Source organism: Paramisgurnus dabryanus, chromosome 2 (assembly GCF_030506205.2).
Source record: "Paramisgurnus dabryanus chromosome 2, PD_genome_1.1, whole genome shotgun sequence".
Lineage (NCBI taxonomy): Eukaryota > Metazoa > Chordata > Actinopteri > Cypriniformes > Cobitidae > Paramisgurnus > Paramisgurnus dabryanus.
In genome coordinates, this window is record NC_133338.1 from 47109310 (window position 1) to 47134488 (window position 25179).

The window sequence follows — 25179 nt, forward strand, 5'->3', positions numbered from 1 at the left end:
TTATGCATGTTAACATTTTAAACAATAAAACATATCAACAAGTAATATAAAATAAAATCAACAAATAAAACAAACAGTTTTGAGTAGACTACTTATATATAAAAAAGTAGCATTCCAGATGAAGAGTTTCGTTGCAAAACGAGATAACTCCGTTTTATCAAAACATGTTTATTATTATGTTATCATGTTATTATTTTGTTTTATGGTGCTACTTAGCTGTATTTTTTAAGTTATGAAGGTTTAAATCAAAACAAACCAACTGCAGTTGAATTGATATTAATTGGAATGCACAACCAAAAAACAAGGTTTCCTAAAAATAAAAATAAAAAAACTGAGTTATCTCGTTTTGCAATGAAACTCTTCAGATTGTTTAACCCAGTGGTTCTCAAACTGGGGTCCGGGGCCCCCGGGAGGCCGCGAGATGGTGCCAGAGGGGCCCCAGTTTTATGACATTTTACAAAATACATATATTTATCATGAATTCTGTGTAATTAAACCTTAAAAAATAAGGCTACTAACCAACAGCACTACTTTGTATAATTTAATATGTTTTGATTAATTAAGATGTTACCTTTTAGAACAAATTTGTCATACATTTTCTTTGGGGGGCTGTGAAGAAATGCACTGTACACAAGGGGGGCCGCACACTGAAAAAGTTTGAGAACCACTGGTTTAACCAATTGTGGTAGCCCTGGCTCACAAAAGGTTGGAGACCCCTGTTTCAGACGAACACATTTGGAGTTATAAATGTGTAGTAAATGTTTTGCTCTTCCAAGCTTTATAATTGTAGAAAACAGAGATCAGGGAACAACTTCTGACTTTAATCCCCAAAAAAGTCCATTCTTACTTCACAGAAGTAATCCACATGACTTCAAGGGGTTAATAAAGGTCTTCTGTGGGAAATCAATGGGATTTTGTAAGAAAAATATCCATATTTCAAACTTTATAAGCCATAGTAATGGTAATGATGCCATCTTGGACTCACGCGATTCATAAGAGAGTTTTAGCGTAGTGAGCGTTGGTTGCCATGGGTACATTGCGCAGTGACTCCTGAATTGCATGAGTCCAAGATGGTGTCGTAACCGGATGCTAGTTTGAAATGTGGATATTTTTCTTACAAAATCACATTAATTACCTGCGGAAGACCTTTATTAAACCCTTGAAGTCGGATTACTTATGTGAATTATGAATGCACTTTTTGGGGGTTTAAAGCAACACCAAAGAGTTTTTTTTACCTTAAAATCCACAAAAGTTTCAGTGGTTCATCCACTCAAAACAGGGTGAATGGCACTTTCACATTCGCTTTGCAGCTCTCTATCGGCAGACCTACAATCCAATCAGAGCCAGCTATGCTGCAGTATTTACGACAGTGCTAATGAACAATTACACTTCTAACCTGTAGGGGGAGCAAAGAGCAATAACTCTTTAGTGTTGCTTTAAAGTTTTGGGGGTTTAATGTTTTTACCATTATAAAGCTTAGGCGAGCAAGGACATTTACTAAAATAACTACAAATGTATTCGTCTGACAGATGATGGACATGTGTATCTCGGATTGCTTAACTCTTTCCCTGCCAGCGTTTTATTTTTTAAAGTTCCAAATTCGAATTGCCGGAAAAACTCGTCATTTGCTGGGAAAGGTTTAAGGGTGAGTAAATCATTGGGTAATCTTGATATTTGGCTGGGGTATTGCTTTACGATGATGTTTGTAGCAAAACTATAACAATCAGTCTGCTAAAAACCACGGATACTTGTTTAAGGGTTGGCAAAAGCAGTCAGTTGGTTTTTATTTTGTGTGGTGTGTGAAGTTTGTTGCGTATGTGTGTTGGGTTATATACTGTATGTTCTCCATGCTTATACTATTACTGTCATTTATTTTAACTTTACACCAGATAACAGTCAAGAATGTTTTCTAGAAATTTCACATAGTGGTTCTTCAAGCTCAACACACTGTACAGCAAGCATTAACTGTGTTCATTATTTAGCGAAACTGCATTTTTTTGTATTAATATATAGGATCCAAACTATGCACAAATGCAAATACCATACATATATTTAATATGTGTTAACTTGTAATAAATGTCTATTTAACATTGTACATTTGAATTATTTGTCTTTTTGTTACAGAAATCTTTCAGAGAACAAGTTTTCTTCGCTCTCACAAGGGATTTTTGATAGCCTTACGTCTTTGAAAATACTGTAAGTGGAATTGTATTCAAAACTCAAACGGCCCAATGCAACACATAAAGCACAATCAGATATCCATTATATTCTAAGCTCCAGTTCTCTCAAAAGTTTGCGTTAGCAATGCATCATGGGTAAGACCTGGGCTAGTGGGCAATAACTGTTTGATAGCTTTTATGTCTCAACATTAAATTAGCTTTCCAAACAATCCTTTTGGAAGTACTCCCTGGGTGTAAAAGTGTGACAGCTAGCCCTGGTCTCCCCGCTTTATAACTTAAATGTATGGTATCATCATTGTTATGTCTTTAAACACGGTGATCCTGGAAAAGGTAAATGTAATTTATCAAATGACCCTCATATCTCTTTGCAGGAAGGAACTTGTTTATGATCTTTAGGCTTTGATGTGGTTGGTGGTGTTTTTGCGATCATACTGTAACATACCATGTATACATGTGTTTAGGGAGTTTGATAGCCCTTATCTCCTGTGTGACTGTAACTTGCAATGGTTGGTGGTCTGGATCAAAGAAAAGGGGGTGGGAGTGAAGGAAACCCGCTGCTCATTCCCTCGTTCCCTGCAGGGGCAACTTATAACCACCATCAAACCTCTAACACTCACCTGTGGTAAGAATACACAGACATGCACATACACATTTGCTTTTATCATGGTGGGAACTTTCTGTTATTTTGTACTGAGGTAATGATATAATCTATACCATAAGACTGACAGAAAACTTTTGTGTTTCTACATTTTACAAGATACTATCTAATATGTTTACTAAGCCATTTTTCTTGTTTGGATCATTGGCCCAAGCTTTAAAGAGTTTAAGGCTATGTTTACACGACAACTTCCGTCCTTCAGATGAGACGTTAAACCGAGGTCCTGAGTCTCTGTGGTCATTAACTCTTTCACCGCCAGCGTTTTTAAAAAAAGTTGCCAGCCAGCGCCAGCGTTTTTCATGATTTTCACCAAAGTTTAATGACTTCCAGAAAATGTTCTTCTTTAAATATATAAACATACAATATACCAAAAGAAAGAACAGACCCTCTGCTTTCAAACAAAAAAAAAAACGTTTCATCCTACCTTTAGTGGTTCTTTTGCAATCAGCTTTTGAATATGGGTAGGTTTTTGCAAAAACACCATATTTTGAGCAAAAAGCAGAGATAATTCCATTTTTGTGACGGACTTTTCATAGAGATCCCATTCAGAGCGATCTTTAAAACAGACACGGACATGCAGCAGCTTGCCATAGGGCAATACTTCCGGTTTAAAAAAGTTGCGGAAGGGCGCCACCTGGTGGATAATAGCGGTATTGCGGAAAGACGGAAAATCTCGTCATTGGCGGGGAAGCGTTTTCTCTTAATTGACGAGATATCTCGTCAATGGCGGGGAAAGAGTTAAAAATCCCAGGATGTTTTTCGAAAAAGGGTAGGGGTGTGCCCCGGCATCCTGGCCAAACTTGCCCATTGGCCTGCTAATCATCCCCATATATACTAATTGGCTACATCACTCTGTCTCCTCTCCACTAATAAGTTGGTGTGTGGTGAGCGTTCTGGCGCAATATGGCTGCTGTCGCATCATGCAGGTCGATGCTGCACATTGGTGGTGGCGGCTGAGGAAAATCCCCCTTTCATATGTAAAGCGCTTTGAGTTTTGCAGAAAAGCGCTATATAAATGTAACAAATTATTATTATTAATTATTAACTATGTTTTTCTTTGCGTGTTTGAAGAAAATCACGTACACACGCCAATGCCGTCTTTGCAAATAAACACTACACGCTTGCGCACGTACACATTTGTCTACGGAGAGATAAATCTGAAAAATTAAGGTGGAGAAAGCATCAAGCAGTTTTATTTAGAGGACTCTGGAGTATAAAGTCACAATTTTCTACAATTTGTTAAGAGAAGCATTAATAAACTAGTATCTTTAGCAGCACAAACACAGTCCAGTAGGTTCCCTTTTTTTTTTATTGTACTCACGCATGCCTATAGAGTGAATCACAAAAGTTGTTATAAAAAACTTGCAAAGTCTTCAAACATTTGCGTTTTTTGGACCCCAAAAAGATGTCTTGTATGTTAACTCTTTCCCCGCCATTGACAAGTTATTTCCTCGGTTATAAATGACTGGGTTATCTCGTCGATTAAAAGAAAACTTTTGCATAAAAAAGTGTTCCCGATGAGGTTTTATGTTAATCTGTATCAGAGCGATCAGAGCTTCCCAAACTTCAGAGTGGTAAGGACCCCAAAAATAGAGCAAAAGCTCCATGACCTCCTCCCCAATTGTTATATTACATATATTTTTAATAAAGCAGATTGTCTCTAGCACAAAATTATCCTCATTTATTAACCAGTTTTTTTATGAATCTCATGTGAATTATGAGAACTAAGAGAAATATTTTTTATATTCTGGTGAAAGATGACATAAACATTCTTTACAAATATAATTAAATCCATAACTCTACATACTTTCTGCATACTATTTACAATTATAATGCAAAGTGTGTAACATAAGCTATATAGTTCACAAACCTATTGCAATGAATTAAATAACTATGTTAAAAAAAAAAATCTAAAGCAATTTACAGGCAATGTATCTTACAGAACCCCTAAGGGGATATGGAGAAAAAATTAAATAAAGTTTAGTCTCATGTGCGCACAAGAAACTATCGAGTTTAGTTTCACATGCGCACATGAAACTATCGCTTGCTCGCAAAACTAAACTTTAAAAACAAATTCTGCACATTAAGGTTTCGCGTGAGCACATGAAACTAAAACTTTCGATTTTTTTACTCCAATGTCACCTTAGGAGCTCGGTAGTATCTCACCTCACTAGAATGGAATTTTTATTTTTTATATGATTTGTTTTTTGAATTGGGAGGAAAAAATCACATTTCAGAACAATATTAGAATATTTAAATTATTTTAATATTTTGATTTAACCTAGCCAAGGCCCCCCTGCAGTAACGCGATGGCCCACTGGGGGGCCGCAGCACACAGTTTGGAAAGCACTTCCCTAGATGTCGCTTTTACCCAATTTATAAAAAAATTGAAGCCAAAAAACTATTGTGTTTATGTTTTGATAATCGTATTAAATCTGATCTTTAACAAAATTTCTTCACAAAAATGCAATTATTTCAGATTTTTTCAAAAAATGTATTTTTAAATAAAAATACTGATATTTAAGAGTTTATAAGAAGAGAAAAAATATAGATAGGATGAATTGGTTTTGTTCGGTTTTGTTTGTTTGTTTATAATTTTGATATAGATTTTTAGACGAATATTTTCCTGGAAGGCATTTTGTGAAACTTTTGTGAAAATCACAAAAAATGCTAGTTGGCAACTTTTAAAAAAATGGCTGGCAGGGAATCAGTTACCAGCCTGTGCTTTCAACCGTGCACGTATGTTCGCATACACGTAAAAACAAACTATACTCCGGGCTAAGACTGTAAGTTTAGGTCACTTTGAGGACATTACACATGCCAACAAATACATGCAACACACTGCTACCTCCCTTACAGCTCCTTTATGCCAACAGACTGCCTAGAATAACTGAGATAAGCAGTCGATTTCATCATCTTTTGGTGACGTTGTGAAATACGAAGTCTGATAAGTGTAGCTAGGTGTAAAATCCGTGATTTACAACATGGTGCAGAGCCTTATCAATTTTGTAGCGAAGAACTTTAATAGTACAATAACCCCAATCGAGTGTCCCAAAACCTAGAGATTTCTTGTTTTGTGACCAATACAGTTGCTCTGACAATCACTAAAAACTCAGAGACAATAAAAGCTCCTCCACCTTGGTTGAGGCCTCATATTTATGTTGATCTTGGACTTGCTTTCTAACCAGAGACTGTGCAAGAACAGTGAAAGCGCTCTCAGATCACTTGTAAATTGTAAAATCAACACGTAGCAATTGACTGTGGCTCACCGCAGTATTTTTCCATGAACCTGAAGTTGATGAAACATTTTCTTTCTAACATTTTCTTTCTGTTGTCTCTCTGTTTTATCCATTTCATGATCAGATGCTCCCCTTGAGCTTCCCTCCTTCCAAATGACGCCGTCCCAACACCAGATCGTCTTCCAGGGCGACAGCCTGCCGTTTCAATGCATGGCCTCTTATGTGGACGAGGACATGCAGGTTCTGTGGTATCAGGATGGGAAGATGGTGGAACCCGATGCCACTCAGGGAATCTACATAGAGAAACGCATGGTGCAGAACTGCTCGCTGATCGCCAGGTAATGGAAACCAGCTGCGATGAGGATTAAATCCAATACTGTTTCTGCACACTAGAAATGCATAAATCACTAACCTTAAATGGTGTTTGCCTTGGAGCATGAGTTGCATATGCCAGAAATACGAAATGACAGATGATCTACCAACATTGTGCAGGAAACTCCCAGAATTTAATGAGGGAAATTTGACCAAGTGACAGTCGAAATATATGTACAGTTCATCAAACAGATACTACATCCTAAGCCTTGAGCGTTTTATGCACTTATATATTATACCGTTGTAGTGCTTGAATACATTTGATGTGCTAAAGCTACTACTATGGTTTGCATTTATGTCATTTGTAAAAGTTTAATCTAAAGTTTAATTTTGCTAATTGAATAACACAAACATTGGATTTGAGTGCACTGGTTTTGTCTTGGCACAGCGCTCTGACCATCTCCAACATCCAGCTGGGATTCACAGGCAACTGGGAGTGTTGCGTGCGTACCAGTCGTGGAAACAACACTAGGAGGGTTCGCATTGTGGTTTTGGAGAGTTCTGCCAAGTACTGCCTGCCGGACCGGGTGTCAAACAACAAGGGGGAGTATAGGTGAGTCTAGTTAATGCATAATCAGATGGATTTTGGTGTATATTTGCTCAGATGCAAAAGCCACTAATCGGCACCTTGGTCAAAAATTAGATACTCGTGTTGACTGAAAGCTCTCGGCCGTTTTTTACTTTAATCGAATACTTAAGCTCAAATCCTGGCCTTAGGCTATTCAGAAATGTTGGCTTCATTTGTTTCAAGGAACTTTTCAATACAGTGCAGTTACTTTTATCTGAAATAAGTCTGTGATGAACATGTCTTCATATCCTTATGTCATAATAATAATAAAGCTAACATTATTTTTTTACCTATAATATTATATTACCATATAATATTGCAATTACATGGTTATTATATTTGACATATGATGATATATTGTTAAGAGAGGTAGAAACTCCCAAGCCTCTGGCATTAGTAAAGGTGTTAAAAGTCTGATCACTCACCAAGTATCATTTTCCTCAGTTTTTATGTGTCTCTGGTTGGTAAGTTGTATTGAACTCAGTATAAATACAATCAGCATATTTCTGTCGATTATTTCATTGACTGATGAGTATGTACTAATGCTACTGTACATATATGTATATAAATCACAGGTGTTTATTATCAAAACACATAATTTGTCCTCCTTTATTATTGTTTAGTTCTTTGCTGCCCTCTGGTGGTGATAGATCTGCTGTGTTATAATTGAAAAGTGAAACAGGGCTTACAGTAGTTGTTCAGGCTTGCACATGTTGTACATTTATACGTGGGTATACAGATTTGCACAACTGCCTATTGCTGTTTCCTATTTCCTATAGAGGCAAAAAGTAATTTGTTGCATTAACCCACTTATTATTGTTATTTTGTAGATGGCCCCGTACACTGGCTGGGATTACGGCATACCTGCCCTGTAAACGTCAAGTGACCGGTGCAAGCATCTATTCTGGCAGCTTGGTGGAGGAGCGGCGGGCGTGGAGACGCTGTGACCGGAGCGGTCAGTGGGGAGAGGAGGATTACTCTCGCTGTGAATATACCAAAGATGTCACACGTGTGCTTTACATCATCAATCAGGTAGACAGTTGCTTTAGGATTTTATTATTTATTATTATATATATATATATTTATTATTATTATTATTATTATTATTATTATTATTATTATTATTATTATTATTATAAAATATGTAATATGTAATATATTTTTTACTACTTCACTGTTTCATTTTATTATACAGTTACTTTAGTTCAGGTTGGTAGCGGTTTAAAATATCATGTGACATACAGTATTTGATTTTTCTTGTGTTCAGATGCCGCTGAATCTTACCAATGCGGTTCAGACAGCACAGCAGCTGTTGGCTTACACGGCAGAGGCGCCCAACTTCACAGACAAGGTGGATGTGATCTTTGTAGCAGAGATGATTGAGAAAATTGGCAAGTTTGCTGAGAAATACAAAGAAGTAAGTCATCATGTTGAGAAAATCTGATGTTGTTTAAGTTTTCTGTATTAGGATTAACAACTAATCATTACAGTGCTGGTGTATTAGCAGGTGTGTTTACAGAATATTTCTCCCTTTACATATACTAGAATAAGGTTAATATATAGACTAGTCCGGAGGTGTCAAACTCAAGGCCCGCACCCCATCGTTTTATGTGGCGAGAGGTTACAGATTATTTTATTGTTATTATAAGTTTTTATTTTTACGGGGTATTTCCTGCATTGAGTTTTTGTCCCGCCAAAGTATTTTTTTAATAATTTAATGAAATTAAGGAGTGATAAATGTCTCTCTCTGCTAATGTCTGAATCGCGAACTAATGAAGCAATTAATTTAAATGAACAATTGAAACTGCTGATCTGTACAGCATTGAACTCATTACACATCTGTCAATCAGTCACTCAAAGCCAGGTAAAAAAATCACAGCTTCTTTGCAAAGAGGGCAAGAAATTATGACAGCGAGAGTGACAGGTATTGGTATCCGAAAATTCCTCTTATTTTATTACCTGCGCAATGAAGGATAACAAAGAAATTTAAGAGTATGCACACATACAACATGTGTTTTTGTTACCACATTTATTTCAATAATAACTTGTAGAATAGTTGCACACTTAAATACATTTTGTCATTATTTTTCCTGGGCTTCTACTTTCAAAGCTAGGTATTAATTGAGTTATTAACAAAACCAGTAGTAATCAAATGCAATGTAATAAAAGAGTTGATGCATTCATATAGTATTACAAATACAACCGGCCCTTTGAGAGCAACCGTAATGCTGATGTGGTCTGGGATGAAATTGAGTTTGACACCCCTGGACTAGTCCAATAAAAGCAATTTTAAGGTTTTTAGTATAGGTTCATAGCTGTGCAGGATTTAGGATAGTGTCAACTTCTTCTTACAATCTTCTCAATAGGCACTTCATGCTTTATATTTGCATATTTTGTGAAAATATTCTGTTAAATATGCATTCATTTAATATCAGCAATTAATGGCATATTGTATTTTCTATATATCAGCCATCGGTCACCATGCATTCTTGATAATAGTGTTGTCATTAACCATTTACAGAACCAAATCAGTTGACCATTAAAAGAAATTATCCCTTAAAATGACACAAAAGCAGTCAGTATTTGTTGCTGATATTTTTTTGCATCTTCAAAGCATTATATAAAATACTTTATTTTGGCCGTGAGAAACAGGTTTACTTTAAAGCTTTTTCACACAGAAATCTGTGATCAACTTCTCTTTTGCAAGCACTGCTGAAGTCATAGTTAGCAGACAAGTCACAAAATCAGATCTTTTAAACAAGCATCACTGTTCCCCATTTTTTTCTGTATTATGAACAAAGCGGCTTTTACAGTTTAATCTGTAAGGAGAGTAGGACAGAAAGAGGAGCAGATAGGATCAGAATGGAGGGGTTTGGACGCGGGGCCGCAGAGGAACGTGGAGTCTATTTTTCAGTGTCAGGTTTCACCTCGCTCATGTTGTTGAGGGGGAAATGTTATCATGTAACACCTGCACATCATTCAGCATCTAATATATTACCAGGACACATTAACCTTCTGTACTTATGCTGCAAAAAAAAAAAAAAACTGGAGAAATATGTGCTGCTTGTCTTGCTAAACTGGACATCACATTTCTAGGGTGCTGAGGTTATCAGTTTGATTTTTAGCAAAGTTTCTGGGCTAAGTGTAATATTTAAAGTTATGGTATCCATAACCCTCAGTAGAAGAAATTATAAAATAAAACTTGTATCATTGGTTACGTTGAAATTTAAGCCTAGTAAACTTATGATAGAGGGAACAAGGATCTGTCTATTTAAACATCCCGAATCCTTATCTTTTATTTTATAAACAACATATGCATTGTGTTCCTGCAGTGTGGGAATCCACTAAATCCCATTTAACTTGATGATCTCTGAGTCTGAAGTTTTCTTCCATTCCTTATGACTGTTTACATTCTTGACCATGCACGTATGTGTGCAGTTGTGAAATGAAGTCATGAGGTTTTCCATCTGGGGTAGGAGTCTAACAAAAATATCCTTTGTGTACCTGTGCCTGTTTGCTCGTGTGTGCATTGCCTGATTGTGGATCTAATGTACGCCCCGAGGATTCACAATGTTCTTTGGGTGGGTGTGCATGCATTGTCTCTAACCGCATTTTCTCCCTCAGCTGGGAGATGTGATGGTGGATATCTCCAGTAATTTGATGCTGGCTGATGAGCGAGTGTTATGGATGGCTCAGAGAGAGGCCAGGGCTTGTTCTCGTATCGTCGAGTGTCTACAGAGAATTCCTGTTCTCAGGCTGAGCAATGGAGCGCTGGCTTATTCAACTGTGAGTATTACAAAATTCAGGTTTTTAGACAAAAATTATGAATGATTTGCAAAGATTGTATGAAAAAGACATATAACAACCCCCAAAAAGTATTTAGACACTTACCACGCTTAAATGGCTAGAAATTTTTATCTCTTTTTTAACGATTTTTAGAAAAAAATGAATCTTAAAGGAAAACACCACCTTTTTAAAAAAATTTACCATGTTTTACCTCAAATTAGACAAATTATTACATACCTGTCTTTTTTCAATGTGTACACTTAATCTTTGTACAGCGCGTTGTGAATGTGTTAGCATTTAGCCTAGCCCCATTTATTCATTAGGATCCAAACAGGGGTAAATTTAGCAACCACCAAACACTTCCATGTTTTCCCTATTTAAAGACTGTTACATGAGTACTTACACGAGGGAGTATGGTGACACAAAAGAAAACGTGGCACCAAGGTCGAAGTGCTGCAAACTTAGTGCTCTTCCGCCATACAATATATCTCGCATATTTTTATTTGCTTAAAAAAATCGCCACTTTTTGTGGCGTGTAACTACTCATATAACAGTTTCTAAATAGGAGAAACATTAAAGTGTTTGGTGGTTTCTAATTTAATCCCTGTTTGAATCTTAAGGAATGAATGGGGCTAGGCTAAATGCTGTTTTTATTCTCTTATTAATGTGACATCACACAAACAAAGCCCCGCCCATGGCCCCTGACTGACTGGTTAATTTTACTCAAAAGCTTTTCCAAATGTTTTTGTTAGCATGATGTAGCGGTAGTGCGGCTAAATCTACTATTATCTCAGATTGTATTCACAGGAATCACATACAATTTTAACCAAAAGCGCTCACTGTTTCTTGGTAAGGGAGTGATGAACTGTAGCTCATTTGCATTTAAAGGTACACACATGAAAACAGCGCTTTATTGCTCCCACCCAAATAGGGGCATTTTGGACATGCTATGCCAAATGATCTGTGGGGTATTTTAAGTGGAAATCTTATAGGCACACCTGAGACTTATATTACATCTTTTAAAAATGGGCATTATATGTGCCCTTCACTGCAAAAACAATTTCTTAGTATTTTTGTCTTGGTTTCAGTATAAATATCTAACAATTCTTTATTTAAGATGCATTTTCTTGATGAACCAAATGGCTTTAAAAAAAAAACAAGTTTTTAGACTAAAGAAATTACATTTAAGTAAATTTGTGCTTAAAACAAGCAAAAAAATCTATCAATGTGGTAAGAAAGAAATCTTGAAATAACTTTTTTCTTAAACACTTAATTCAAGAAAAATTTCCTTACCCTATTGGCAGATATTTTTGCTTGTTTTAAGCACAAATTCACTTAAATTCTTAATTTTTTTAGACTTATTTTCTTAAGCAATTTTGCTCATCAAGAAAATGCATCTAAATGTAAGAAATTTTTGATATTTGTACTAAAAACAAGACAAAAATACTAACTAAGAAAGTCGTCTTTGTTCAGTGTTTAATATGTTTACATATAATTTTTTACACTTTATCTTTTGTAGCCCTTTGACATTTTACATAATAGAATAAGAAGGCCCATCTATTCATCCGGATGAAAGCCATTCATAATTTTTCTTCTGTGCTTCAACAGAACTCTCATAACATTGCTTTGGAGTCTCATGCCATCAAAGCCAGCAGTTTCAATGGAATGACCTGCACGCTGTTCCAGAAATTTTCGCCGGACCGCGCGGTCATGGCCCACTTTAACCCAAGAGACCCTGACGTCAACCCAGAGCGTCAACTTAGCTTCAAATGCAACGTCACCAGCAACCTATCAGCTCTCGCTCTCAAAGTAAGTCACGAACATCAGCCGGTCCCCTCAGGGGCTTCCTGTTGTGCGTCAACGTGTGGCGTGATTTCCAAGTTGTGCAGCATGGTACGGTTTTGTAGTTGGTTTGTCAGAGAGCGTGAGATGAGCAATTCCTCAAATGGTGAACTCCAATAATGCCATAATCTTGTGAAGGAGAGAATATATCCATCATGTTTTGACAGTAACGTTATTGCATCTCCATATCTCCAGAACACCATAGTGGAGGCGTCACTCCAGCTTCCTCCGTCTCTCTTCTCATCGCTCGGAAACTTGGGTCAGGCGGAAGAGACCGTTTATAAGCTCCACCTACTGGCTTTTCGCAACGGCAAACTGTTCCCGCCCACTGGTAACTCCACACTTCTGAGCGACAGCAGCAAGAGGAGAAGTGTCGTCACCCCGGTCATCCTCACGAAGATTGGTAACAACACTGATTAAAATTAAACAAATTATAATTTTACTCATTTTCTCATAATTTACTTTATAATCCCATCTTAGGTTTATGTTTTCAGTAGTTTGAGCTTTTTTAGGAAATTATACATCACATATTTATGTCATCACACAGTATGTCAGTAACTTGAGATCTTATTTGTTCTCACATGTCTTGTGACAAAACAAGCATATTACAACTAGACACAAGAATTATTATATTCGGGTGTACTATTCCTTTCTTATACAATGCAAAAAGCCAAAACCTATCTCTTTTATGCGAGCTTAAAGGGGACAGAGAATAAAAAACCATTTTTACCTTGTCTTTATTGAATAATGGTAGTCTACCCGCATTCACAAACATACATAAAGTGCTAGACATGCTAAACATCTCAGTCTCATAGAAATTCCTCTTTTAGAAATGTCAGCCAGAAAACGGCCCAATCTGAAAAACTGATGCTTATGACATCACAGGCATCTCACTGCTCCTCCACTTTAAAATAATTGGCTACATTTTTTGAGTGGCAGCAAAGTCAGCCAATGAGTAATGAGATTGCAAGTTAAGCCAGTAGGGGGAGCCAAATAGGTGCAAAACCACTTGTTTAAAATCCCCCACCCTAATAGAGCTATCTGAGAGAGATTTTTAGGAAGCTTCTAAGGCATAACAGACCCAAAAAAAAAAAAAAATTGTCTACATGTCACATCACAGAACAAGGATAAATACCCCGTTCAATCATTCTATGTCACCTTTAAAGCACCACAGATGAACAAATCCTGCTTTTTTACTCTCTATACATTTCAAATTAGTTGAATGTGAAATCTCTCAGGTATTCGAAGTATTCCTCTACACATTTGTTGCCTTTGTGATTTGTGAACTGATTGAAGCATTTTCCTGTTCTTCAGAGGGCATCCCACTGAGGAACCTGCAGAGTCCAGTGAACGTGACAGTGAGACGGTTCCTGCAGGGATCCGATGCTGTTCCCGCCTGCTGGAATTTTAGTCTTCTGGGAGGACAGGGAGGCTGGCAGAGCGACAGCTGTCGGATCACCCATCACGATGACAACTTCACCACAATGTCCTGCGATTCACTTAATAACTATGCTTTACTGATGGTAAGACAAGTCTACTATAGATCATTACAGTTATGGTGAACATCTGAACATCCACTTCAAACCTATAGGCTTTTTCAAAGCTATCATGATTTTGAAAAGTGATGTCATGCGTTGCTGAACTGAATTGTGGATCCGTCGGTGCCGCGTCACTACCTTTGCTCGCGGCAGAAGTTGAACATTTCCCAACCGGGTGCGCCTCATAAGTCTTGAAAAGTGAAGCCGCTGGCTCTTTGATCGCACCCTGGTGGCTGGCTACAGTACAAGTCATAAACCTTACCCTCTTCATTCAAACGAATGGGACTCTGCTCTAAATAAATAAAAATATTTACACTTACAATGAAAGTTTCTGAAAGATGGTCACTTCGTTACGTTCCCATAGCAACAGGGGACATGGTAGCGCTTGTGTGAAGTAAATGCAACATTTTTCAACTTTCTACTGAGATGAGATGTATGTGACTTTTTGCTACGAAAATGCAGGGATTATGAAATCATACAAGCCCTGCATATTTTGAGCGCAAAAATCTGCAATTTATGTGGCGAAAGAATGATGAAAAAATGCTGCCCCCGCATAATATGTGGACTATGGCTGATGTGCATTTAATCATGCGATCACATTATCGCGTTTTTCTGAAGGGACTGAGATTTAAAGCAACATGAGGGCTTGTGGATGATCTATACACTTACATGTATATGCGTGTATGTGTGCGAGTACAGTATAGCATGATGATTTTGGATGCAACACATCACAATAGTTGTGTAAGGATGCTATCTATGTGTATTTCTAAGGAGAAATACTGTCACTTTACTAAGCTAACAGCCGGAAGTAACAATAAGGATGTGCAGGATTATTAAAGGATTTTAGTGTTCCCGTCAACCTCTTGTCATGTAATTACTTTGGATTTCAGGGCTTTTTGTAGCGGTGGATTGATTTCCTGTGTAATTTTGTTCTGATTTTCGTTCGTGTTTGACATAAACCATAAGTCTTTGACAATAAAACTGTTTGTAATTAGATATTTGCATCCAACACTCACCACCGTGTAGCTTTCAGAATAACACAAATCCATTTCAAGATGTAATCTTCTGGTACTTGTGTCTTACAGGATCTTAACAGGACCGGGTACGACGCGTACAGCTTTAAACCTCTTCACCCGGTTATCTACGCCGCGGCTGTCGTACTGGTGGTCTGTCTGCTGTCTGTCATTGTCAGTTACATCTACCACCACAAGTAAGCGCTGAAACGTTGCCTCTTTATACAAGCAAGGGGAATAATAAATGAGTCTCATTAAATATAAGAGAAGACCAATTTGTTACAACAAACGCCAGATGGAGTTACAAGACACTTTGGTTAAAGCTAATTTGTCATGATGTCAGATGAAATGACAGATGTGTATTGATGAAATAGGTGCTCGTGTTTTGATGTTTTGCAGGTCGGTGCGGATCAGTGAGAAGTGTTGGCACATGCTGGTTAACCTCTGCTTGCATGTTCTCCTCACATGTGTTGTGTTTGTGGGCGGCATCAACCAAACGTACAACGCAAGTGTTTGCCAAGCGGTACGTGCCACTTGCTTTTTCATCCTTATACTCTTTGTATGGTTTGGAAGGCATACTTGCATTAAACATTTATGGTTTGGTGATGTTGAATGTTGTGGTTGTTGAAACACATTACTTATTTTTGTAAAAAAAAAGTATGTTTTATAACCTTGGATGTATGTGATGTTGTAAAGGTGGGGATACTGCTGCATTACTCCACACTGGCGACGGCTTTGTGGTCTGGAGTAACCGCACGCAACATCTATAAGCAGGTGACCCGGAAAGCCAAAGACTACGAAGAGCTGGACGAACCCCCACCTCCACCAAGGCCGATGCTGAGGTATCCATGATATCTTCAAGACAAAGTTTATGAATTATATGAATTAGGGGTGTCAAGTCGATTTAAATTTTTTTATCTAGTTTCATTGCATGGTTGTCATGAGTTAACTCGTGATTAATCACACATTTTTATCTGTTCTGCATTTACCTTAATTTAACACTTTTTAAGTTTTTAATACTTAAATCAACACAGGTGTGGACAAATATGGATGCTTTATGCAAATGTATATATATATATTATTAGTGAAAGAGTCAGCAAAGTAATTTTTGAGAAAAATCCAGTAAAAAAAGGATTAGTCCATTTTCTTTAAAAAAAATCTAGATAATTTACTCACCACCATGTCAACCAAAATGTTAATCTTTGTTTAGTCAAAAAAAATTTTTTTCTCATTTTAATGGACTTTAATGGACCCCAACACTGAACAGTTTTAATGCAGTTTAAAATTGCAGTGTCAAAGGACTCTAAACGATCCCAAACGAGGCATAAGGGTCTTATCTAGCGAAACGATTGTCATTTTTGGCAATAAGAATAAAAATATGTGCTTTTAAACCACAACTTCTCGTCTTCCTCCGGTCCTGTAACGCGCCAGCGCGACCTCACGTAATACGTCATCACGTCAAGAGGTCACGGATGACGTATAGAAACTACACCCCAGTGTTTCTACAAGTCATGAAACTACAAGTGTGGAGAAAGAGGACCGTTCCAACGTTGTTGTATGTCGGATGATACTAATTCATGTCTTTGTGTCAGTTTATTGTTTAAAATGGTCTGCAAATGTGCATTTCATATATGTAACACTTGACCTTTCCACAGCATTACGCAATTACGTGAGGTCGCGCTGACTTGTCACACAGCCGCAGGAAGAAGAAAAGTTGTGGATTGAAAGTGCATATTTTTATTTTTATTGCCAAAAATGACAATCGTTTTGCTAGATAAGACCCTTATGCCTCGTTTGAGAACGTATAGAGTCCTTTGGACTGAAATTTTAAACTGCATTAAAACTGTTAAGTATTGGGGTCCATTAAAGTCCATTAAAATGAGAAAAATCCTGGAATGTTTTCCTAAAAAAAAACATAATTTCTTCCTGACTGAACAAAGAAAGACATCAACATTTTGGATGACACGGTGGTGATTAAATTATCTGGATTTTTTTAAAGAAAATACACAAAAGTATTTGGCACACAAAAGTAGAGCTGCCTAATAATAAGTCACGACTATTCGTTTGCAGAATAAATTTTTTTTTTTTACATAATTATTATATAATTACATAATATATATAATTTTAAGGAAAAAATATATTGATATAATTATTTATTATTTATTTATTAATATAAATATTTTATACAAATGTACAAATGTTTATACACATGCAAATATTTATTAAATATATACATGCATGTGTGTGCATTTTTTATATATATACATAATTATTATACACATTACACACACATTTACACACACAATATCAGTATATGTTTAACTTTTTTTTTTTTGATCGACATTGAGACACTATGTGCATGCTTCAGCTGTGTCAGTCAGCACTAGGTCGTTTTCAAGTCTTGTTGCTCTCAATAACTCTTTAAACATCAATCAGGTCCCGAACTTTATCTTTCTTAGTGAGATATTAACATCAAGCAAGTACTAATTCCTGCATGCAACCAAAATCTCAGATGCCCAAGTGGATAGACACGCATCCTTTGTATTAGTTAAGCATTTAGGACGGTACACATTTAATGTCTAAGGCTGCATCTCAATTTATCCAACAACAGGCTAGGCCAAGGGTCAAACAGAAATTGTCTGTTGCATTAATTATAATTAATGAATTAATAATAATTAGTTACATTTATATAGCGCTTTTCTGCAGCACTCAAAGCGCTTGACATTTGAAAGGGGGTCCTATTCTATTTATGCGTTAATAAAATTAGTGTCGTTAAAATGAATTTATTTTAATGCATTATTAATACGTTATTTTGTCAGCTCTAGAATAGGGACCCTGCACCACAGAACCAATCACAAGTCACACGGATATAAAGTAGCGATAGCCAACAATACATTCTATAGGTCTAAAATAAATTATCGACTTTTTTTGCAAAAATCATTAGGATATTAAGTAAAGATTTTGTTCTATAAAGATATTTTGTAAATTTCCTACCGTAAATATATAAATAATATTTATCATCAATAATATGTGTTGCTAAGGACTTCATTTGGACAACTTTAAACGTTTTTTTGTAGCCTTGGATTCCAGATTTTCAAATAGTTGTATCTTGGCAAAATCTGTTTTATCCTAACAAACCATACATCTACTGAAAGCTTATTTATTCACTTTTCAGATGATATATATTGATCATCAATTTCCAAAAATGTCTCCTTTTGTGGTCCAGGATCATAAACCATAAACCAAATGTAATACAATATGATTGCACTAGTTGTACTGGCTTTACTTTGTCCTGGTTTTAAGATTTCCAAGAAAGTATTGTGTGGTGACGCATGAATAGACACTTTTTTTGGACAGATGTGAGATTCATCCTTGCTTTGCTTTAGAGACAAGACCATATGCTTTTGAATTCGGTTCACCTTCTGTTCACTAGATGTCAGTAAAGAGAAAACAACTTTTCTCAGTTTATTAATCATGGTTTATTAATAATAAGTGCTTTCCTTTTAAATGAAAATATTTGTGTCATCTAAATGTAAAGTTTGCTCTAACTCAGACTATTTTTTTTTTTTTACAGATTTTACTTAATCGGTGGCGGGATACCAATTATTGTCTGTGGAATAACAGCTGCTGCTAACATTAAAAACTATGGCAACCAACCCAGTGCACCTTAGTAAGTATTATTAACTCATACTGTTATATCCAAGTCTTTTTTTTTTTTTGAAGATGCACTGATAGTATTTTATTTTCTAAAATGAAAATAACACATTTTGTATGATTTATCAAACCTTGGCTTTTTAATACATTTATGTAAGATTAGCTGAAATGTATTGATATTGAGGATCCTATAACTGCATTTCTATAAACGGCACATGTCAAGAGGCTCATGAAACGTACAGCCTGTGTCTGCCTCAGGCCACTTTCTAAATCCCCAAGTGAACACTTCTGTCATTTCATAGTCTCTGTGCCGTGAGAAATTGCTGTTGCTATCGATGGAGCCTAATGCCCACGCTTTGCAAAGTGCAGAATAATACTTTATGGAGGAGAATAGTTTAGGTGCTCTGAAGTTGTGCGCTAACCTAATTATGGTGTGCTATTTTGGGTAGAAGTCTCTCTACCTTGTGCCTGCTAGCTTCCCATTTTTCTCTCTCACTTGTGGCAGCTGTTTGGATTTTAAAACGGCACGGTTTCATTTAAAACTCCAAATCATTTGAGATCATCGCAGCTTAATTCATCTCAAAATAGAAGATGCTCCAAAGTGACATAAAGCCCTTGATGATGATTATAATCGATACGTACTTCTTACTTAGATCAATAAAGGCTGGTATTTGAGTATTGAGTTGGATTTATTTATTTATAATGTTAACCATTTGAATGTGTTCAACCAGTGGCGGCCAGTGACTTCTTTTTTCAAAGGTGCGCGATGCGATGTTCGTCACAACATGTACGCAGCCCGTCATGTGTGTGGTTCGTCATTTCAAAATATGTGTTCGGTGCATCGAGTGATCCTATGTGCATCACGTGTTTTGTCAAAATAAATGCTTGCTGCAGATGTGTCTAAAGGGTTTATGATAAAAGAGACACAGCAGGCACTTATTTTGACAAAACACGTAATGCACATGGTTCACATGATGCAACACACACATATTTTGAAAACACGAGCAACACACATGACACTCCATACACATATTTTGAATTTGCGCCCCTCAAATGAGCAGTCACGAGCCGCCACTGTGTAAAGCGTTTGTGCCTCAGTCTGTAAAAATCCAGGTAAAGTAATTTTTGTGATTTAGGTACTCTTTTCTACATTAAAGGGATCGTTTGGCCAAAAATGATATTAAACCCATGATTTACTCACCCCCAAGCTGTTCGAATTGCATATGTCCATCGTTTTTCAGACAAACACATTTTCGGATGTTTTAGAAAATGTTTTAGATCTTTCAGTTGATTAAATGTAATGTTACGGGGTCCACGACCTTCAAGTCCAAAAAAAGTGGCGTCCATCCTTCACAAATTAAATCCAAACGGCTCCAGGATGATAAACAAAGGTCTTCTGAGGGTAATCCGCGCGGTGTTGTTGTAGAAATATCAATATTTAAAACTTTATTAACGAAAATAAATACCTTCCGTTAGCGCCCCCATCTTAGTCGCGTCCGCATTCAGGATGAGAGCTTACGCAGCCTACAGAGGCTACTCTGCTGCTGCTCTGTGCCCCCGACCTCCGAATTTGTCATACGTCACTAAGAAAAGTGCGTACACTACGCTAATACTCTCTCCTGAATACAGAGGAGTCTAAGATGGCGGCGCTACCGGAAGGTATTTATTTTCGTTAATAAAGTTTTAAATATGGATATTTCTACAACAACACAGCGCGGATTACGCTCAGAAGACCTTTGTTTATCATCCTGGAGCCGTTTGGATTTTTTTGGACTTGAAGGTCGTGGACTATTGGTGGACCCCGTAACATTACATTTAATCAACTGAAAGATCTAAAACATTTGATAAAATATCCGAAAATGTGTTTGTCTGAAAAACAATGGACATATGCAACTCGGACAGCTTGGGGGTGAGTAAATCATGGGTTTAATATCATTTTTGGCCGAACTATCCCTTTAACTCTTTCACCGCCAGCGTTTTTAAAAAAAGTTGCCAGCCAGCGCCAGCATTTTTCATGATTTTCACCAAAGTTTAATGCCTTCCAGAAAATGTTCTTCTTTAAATATATAAACATACAATATACCAAATGAAAGAACAGACCCTCTGCTTTCAAAAAAAAAAAAAAAAACGTTTCATCCTACCTTTAGTGGTTCTTTTGTAATCAGCTTTTGAATATGGGTAGGTTTTTGCAAAAACACCATATTTTGAGCAAAAAGCAGAGATAATTCCATTTTTATGACGGACTTTTCATAGAGATCCCATTCAGAGCGATCTTTAAAACAGACACGGACATGCAGTAGCTTGCCATAGGGCAATACTTCCGGTTTAAAAAAGTTGCGGAAGCGGTATTGCGGAAAGACGGAAAATCTCGTCATTGGCGGGGAAGTGTTTTCTCTTAATTGACGAGATATCTCGTCAATGGCGGGGAAAGAGTTAAGGTATCCTACATAATGTAAAGAACAATCTGTGAAAAATAACCTTGATTTATTTAATACTGACTAAGGTAGGTCATGTCAAAGATTGAAATCAATAGTAAAGAGGACATTTTTGAAATATGGAATTTTTAAAGGTTGAAAGTCAGGAAATTTTATATTTTTTTGTCCAAATCATGGAATATCAAATATTTTAGTTTGTTGCTTTAATACATACAGCATTTTCATTTATGAAAATGTAATCCTCTTGTTAACTCGGGATGTAAGGAATACCATTTCCTGGTCCAATCCTCCGCTCACTACAATTTAACCCCCTGTTTATCGGCACTGTTTATTAATTTCACGCATTTAAGCTACATTTTATAAACTCACGGTGTACACTACATTATCCAGGCTTACGACATCCCAGACATAGGTCATGGAAATTTAACTTGTTAGTCAGTGAAAGTCATTTGAAAGAAATTTAACATTTGACTTTGAGTGGGAACCCTGAATGAAACCACTTGAGTCCTTGAAATGTTTTGCAAACATTTGTTTTATTGACAAAAAGAATCGCCGGTGCAGCACAGATGTCTATTTAACAGTTATTTAAAGGGGAGAATGAAAAACCATTTTTACCTCGTCTTTGTTGAATAATGGTAGTCTACCCGCATTCACGAACATACAAAAAGTGCTAGACATGCTAAACATCTCAGTCTCATAGAAATTCCTCTTTTAGAAATGTCAGCCAGAAAACGGCCCAATCTGAAAAACTGATGCTTATGACATCACATGCATATCACTGCCCCTCCACTTTAAAATAATTGGCTACATTTTTTGAATGGCAGCAAAGTCAGCCAATCAGTAATGAGATTGCAAGTTAAGCCAGTAGGGGGAGCCAAATAGGTGCAAAACCACTTGTTTAAAATCCCCCACCCTAATATAGCTTTCTGAGAGAGGTTTTTAGGAAGCTTCTAAGGCATTACAGACCCAAACAAAAATTATTTTGTCTACATGTCACATCACAGAACAAAGATAAATACTCCATTCAATCATTCTATGTCACCTTTAATAAAGGTGCACAACAATGACTAATGTTTCGATGCACAACTACAGTCAGGACTCTGATGAAGATGTAGTTGTACATCGAAACGTTAGTCATTGTTGAGCACCTTTATTAAATTATTTCTAAATAGACATCTGTACTGCACCAGCGATTCCTTTTGTCATTGTTTTTCCGTCCTTCTCTGGTTGCACCGGATTGTTGTGGATTACAGAAGCGTATATAACTCTCCCTTTCGTTTGTATACTTGCTTTATTGAATTATTGCAGATGTAATTTCAGTTATGTAATGTGAACTTGAAATAATTGAGTTATTTTGGTATTTGGGTATTTAGGAATAATGTTTTGTTTTTTGTTCACAGCTGTTGGATGGCATGGGAGCCCAGTCTTGCTTTTTACGGAACGGCAGCTTTTATCATTTTTGTGGACTGCATGTACTTCCTCAGCATCCTCATTCAGCTCCGTCGACACCCCGAGCGGCGCTTCGAACTCAAGGAGCTGTCTGAAGAACAGCAGCGTCTTTCTGTCGCCGAAGTGACTGAAGTTACCCCCGGCCAACTGGAGTCCTCATCTCTGGGTGCCACGCAGCAGATACCGATGTCTGCGCTGGAGAACGAACATACGTTTGCGGCCCAGCTCCTCGGCGTCGCGGGATCACTGGCGCTTTATGCGTCGCTGTGGGTGTTTGGAGCCTTTGCCGTGTCCCAGGAGCATCCAGCTGATCTGGTGTTTACCTGCTTGTTTGGAGCTGCAGCTCTGGCCCTTGGGGCATTTCTTGTGACTCACCACTGCGTGAATCGACAAGACATGCGCCATCATTGGTCACGGGCTTGTTGCTTGGGCCAACGTAACTATGCTGTACAAGTTGACTCTTTACTTGTGCCTCTCCCGGATGCCAGCGGATCCACATTGCCACCCAGAGAAAACGGAGAGGGAGCCAAATGTCCGGCCAGCAGTGCAGAATCTTCCTGCACCAATAAGAGCGCGCCAAGTTTGCCCAACTCCGCCCAGGGCTGTAAACTGACCAATCTGCAAGTAGAAGCCGCCCAGTGCAGAGCGGCCCCTGTGGCAGCCAATGGGGCCGCCTTGTTGGACAACAGCCTGACTGAACATTCAGTGGACAATGAGATAAAGATGCACGTCGCACCTGTTGAAGTCCAATATCGGCCCAGTTCGGTCAACAACAACAACAACCTCCCAGCAACAGGCAGCCTTAATGGACACTCTGGGCGACATCACAAAAACAGGTCGAGGGCGCATCGTGCAAGCAGGTTAACTGTTTTGCGCGAGTACTCTTACGACGTCCCCACCAGCGTTGAGGGTAGCGTGCAAAGCGTCCCACACAAGCGCCACCACCATCACGACAGCATACATGCGCGCAACAGTCGACGCGCAGCATACCTGGCTTACCGTGAGCGCCAGCAAAGCCAGTTACAACAGGACAGCAGTGATGCCAGCACCAGTTTACCCCGCCGTTCGCGGCACCTCGATAAGGGGGCCAGAAAAGGTGGAGGCCTCTGTTTGAGCAATGGCCTAACAAACAGTTTGGGCAACGGCCTGAGTAACGGTTTTGGGCACGGGCTCAGCAGCACCTTAGGTAATGGAGGCGGAATGGGATCGGGGGCGGGATCAGGGACTGATGTCACCAGCCAAACTATTGACTGTCCAAAACAGCCCCTCCCAGTTGAACTCGAGGTCCAGCCAAAGTCTTACGGGTTGAATTTGGCGTGCCAAAGCGGACCTGCCAAAGACTCGGAGAGGGTGCAGAATTTGTCACCTTTGAACGTGGAGAGTTCTGCAAATATTAAAACCGGCTTGTGGAAACATGAAACTACTGTGTAGCAAGATTTCCTCTACTTCAGACTTTTATCCATGTAACTGTGAATTTTATTATTTTTAATCCTAACGGTACAGTTTGTAAAAATAGTTTTTATGCCTTTTAATTGTTTATATTCGTAATTCGCAAAAAATATGTTTTCCACATGGCTGTGAATCACGGTAGTAGATGGACAAATGACCTATTTTTGTATCATTTTAGCCCATTTTGTATTTCATTCTTACAATTTGTGATATGGTGTGATGTGCTGCCACCCTATAAAGATATACTGAGTTAGTCTTCTAATGTGTTTTCACATAAAAAGAAAGATTGTGTTCAGTTGCAGTTGTCAACTAATAAAAAAAACCCTTTCACAGCCCACTTCATCTCATATCTGAGTTTAAAAGCGAGTTCAAACCCTCCTCATCCGAGATCTTCCTCTAGGCTTTGCGGTTTCAAATAATTGGGAGCACATCGAGACTTCAGACTCTAATTGAGGTGCAGGTCGAAATATCTATCGGTGTTTTTCCCACACTGGTGAAACCGGTTCGATGGACAGTGTCAAAAAATTCAGGGCCACCGTCTCCAGAGCGTTCACCCACGCTGTGATTGATGGCTGACTTTCAGGTCGGGCCGCCTGTCATCATTAGCAATGACGGGAATATAATTGCCGCAGTTCTGGCTCACCTTTCCTCCCCTATTCTTGTCTAACTTGCCACGAGTCTGTCTAGCTGTTTTAAACCGGGCAGCACAGGATGGCGTTTGTGTGAGGGAAAAATAAAATAATGCTTTATTCACAAACACATGTAGCTAAGAATACTCGATCAACATGCAACTTTCAGTCTGTGTTCTTTAAAAAACAAAACTTTGTTGATGCTAATGAAGTCCATCGGTGCTTCTCTCTGTTAAATTTGGCCACATTTCAATAGTTTTCAACGCAATGAAGAAAATTGAAATGATTGCTTTAATAACAAGCTACGGTTTTAGAAGTCATTTTCTTGCTATGGTACGAGTGCCTGTATAACAGTGGTTCTCAAATT

General features: G+C 37.8%; 1 protein-coding gene across 1 annotated transcript in view; it reads left to right on the forward strand.

Moving 5' to 3' along the window:
- adgra3 (adhesion G protein-coupled receptor A3) overlaps window positions 1-24520 on the forward strand; it is a 48195-nt gene extending 23675 nt beyond the window's left edge. The window contains exons 5-19 of the mRNA XM_065288916.2: window positions 2125-2196; window positions 2642-2802; window positions 6202-6415; window positions 6838-7002; window positions 7848-8049; window positions 8285-8434; window positions 10642-10803; window positions 12412-12612; window positions 12841-13048; window positions 13960-14168; window positions 15269-15393; window positions 15596-15719; window positions 15893-16038; window positions 18771-18866; window positions 22686-24520. Of these exons, the coding sequence (XP_065144988.1) occupies window positions 2125-2196; window positions 2642-2802; window positions 6202-6415; window positions 6838-7002; window positions 7848-8049; window positions 8285-8434; window positions 10642-10803; window positions 12412-12612; window positions 12841-13048; window positions 13960-14168; window positions 15269-15393; window positions 15596-15719; window positions 15893-16038; window positions 18771-18866; window positions 22686-24165 (3715 nt within the window). The 3' untranslated portion in view covers window positions 24166-24520. The remainder of the gene's footprint in view (window positions 1-2124; window positions 2197-2641; window positions 2803-6201; window positions 6416-6837; window positions 7003-7847; window positions 8050-8284; window positions 8435-10641; window positions 10804-12411; window positions 12613-12840; window positions 13049-13959; window positions 14169-15268; window positions 15394-15595; window positions 15720-15892; window positions 16039-18770; window positions 18867-22685) is intronic.
- Window positions 24521-25179: the final 659 nt, after the last annotated feature.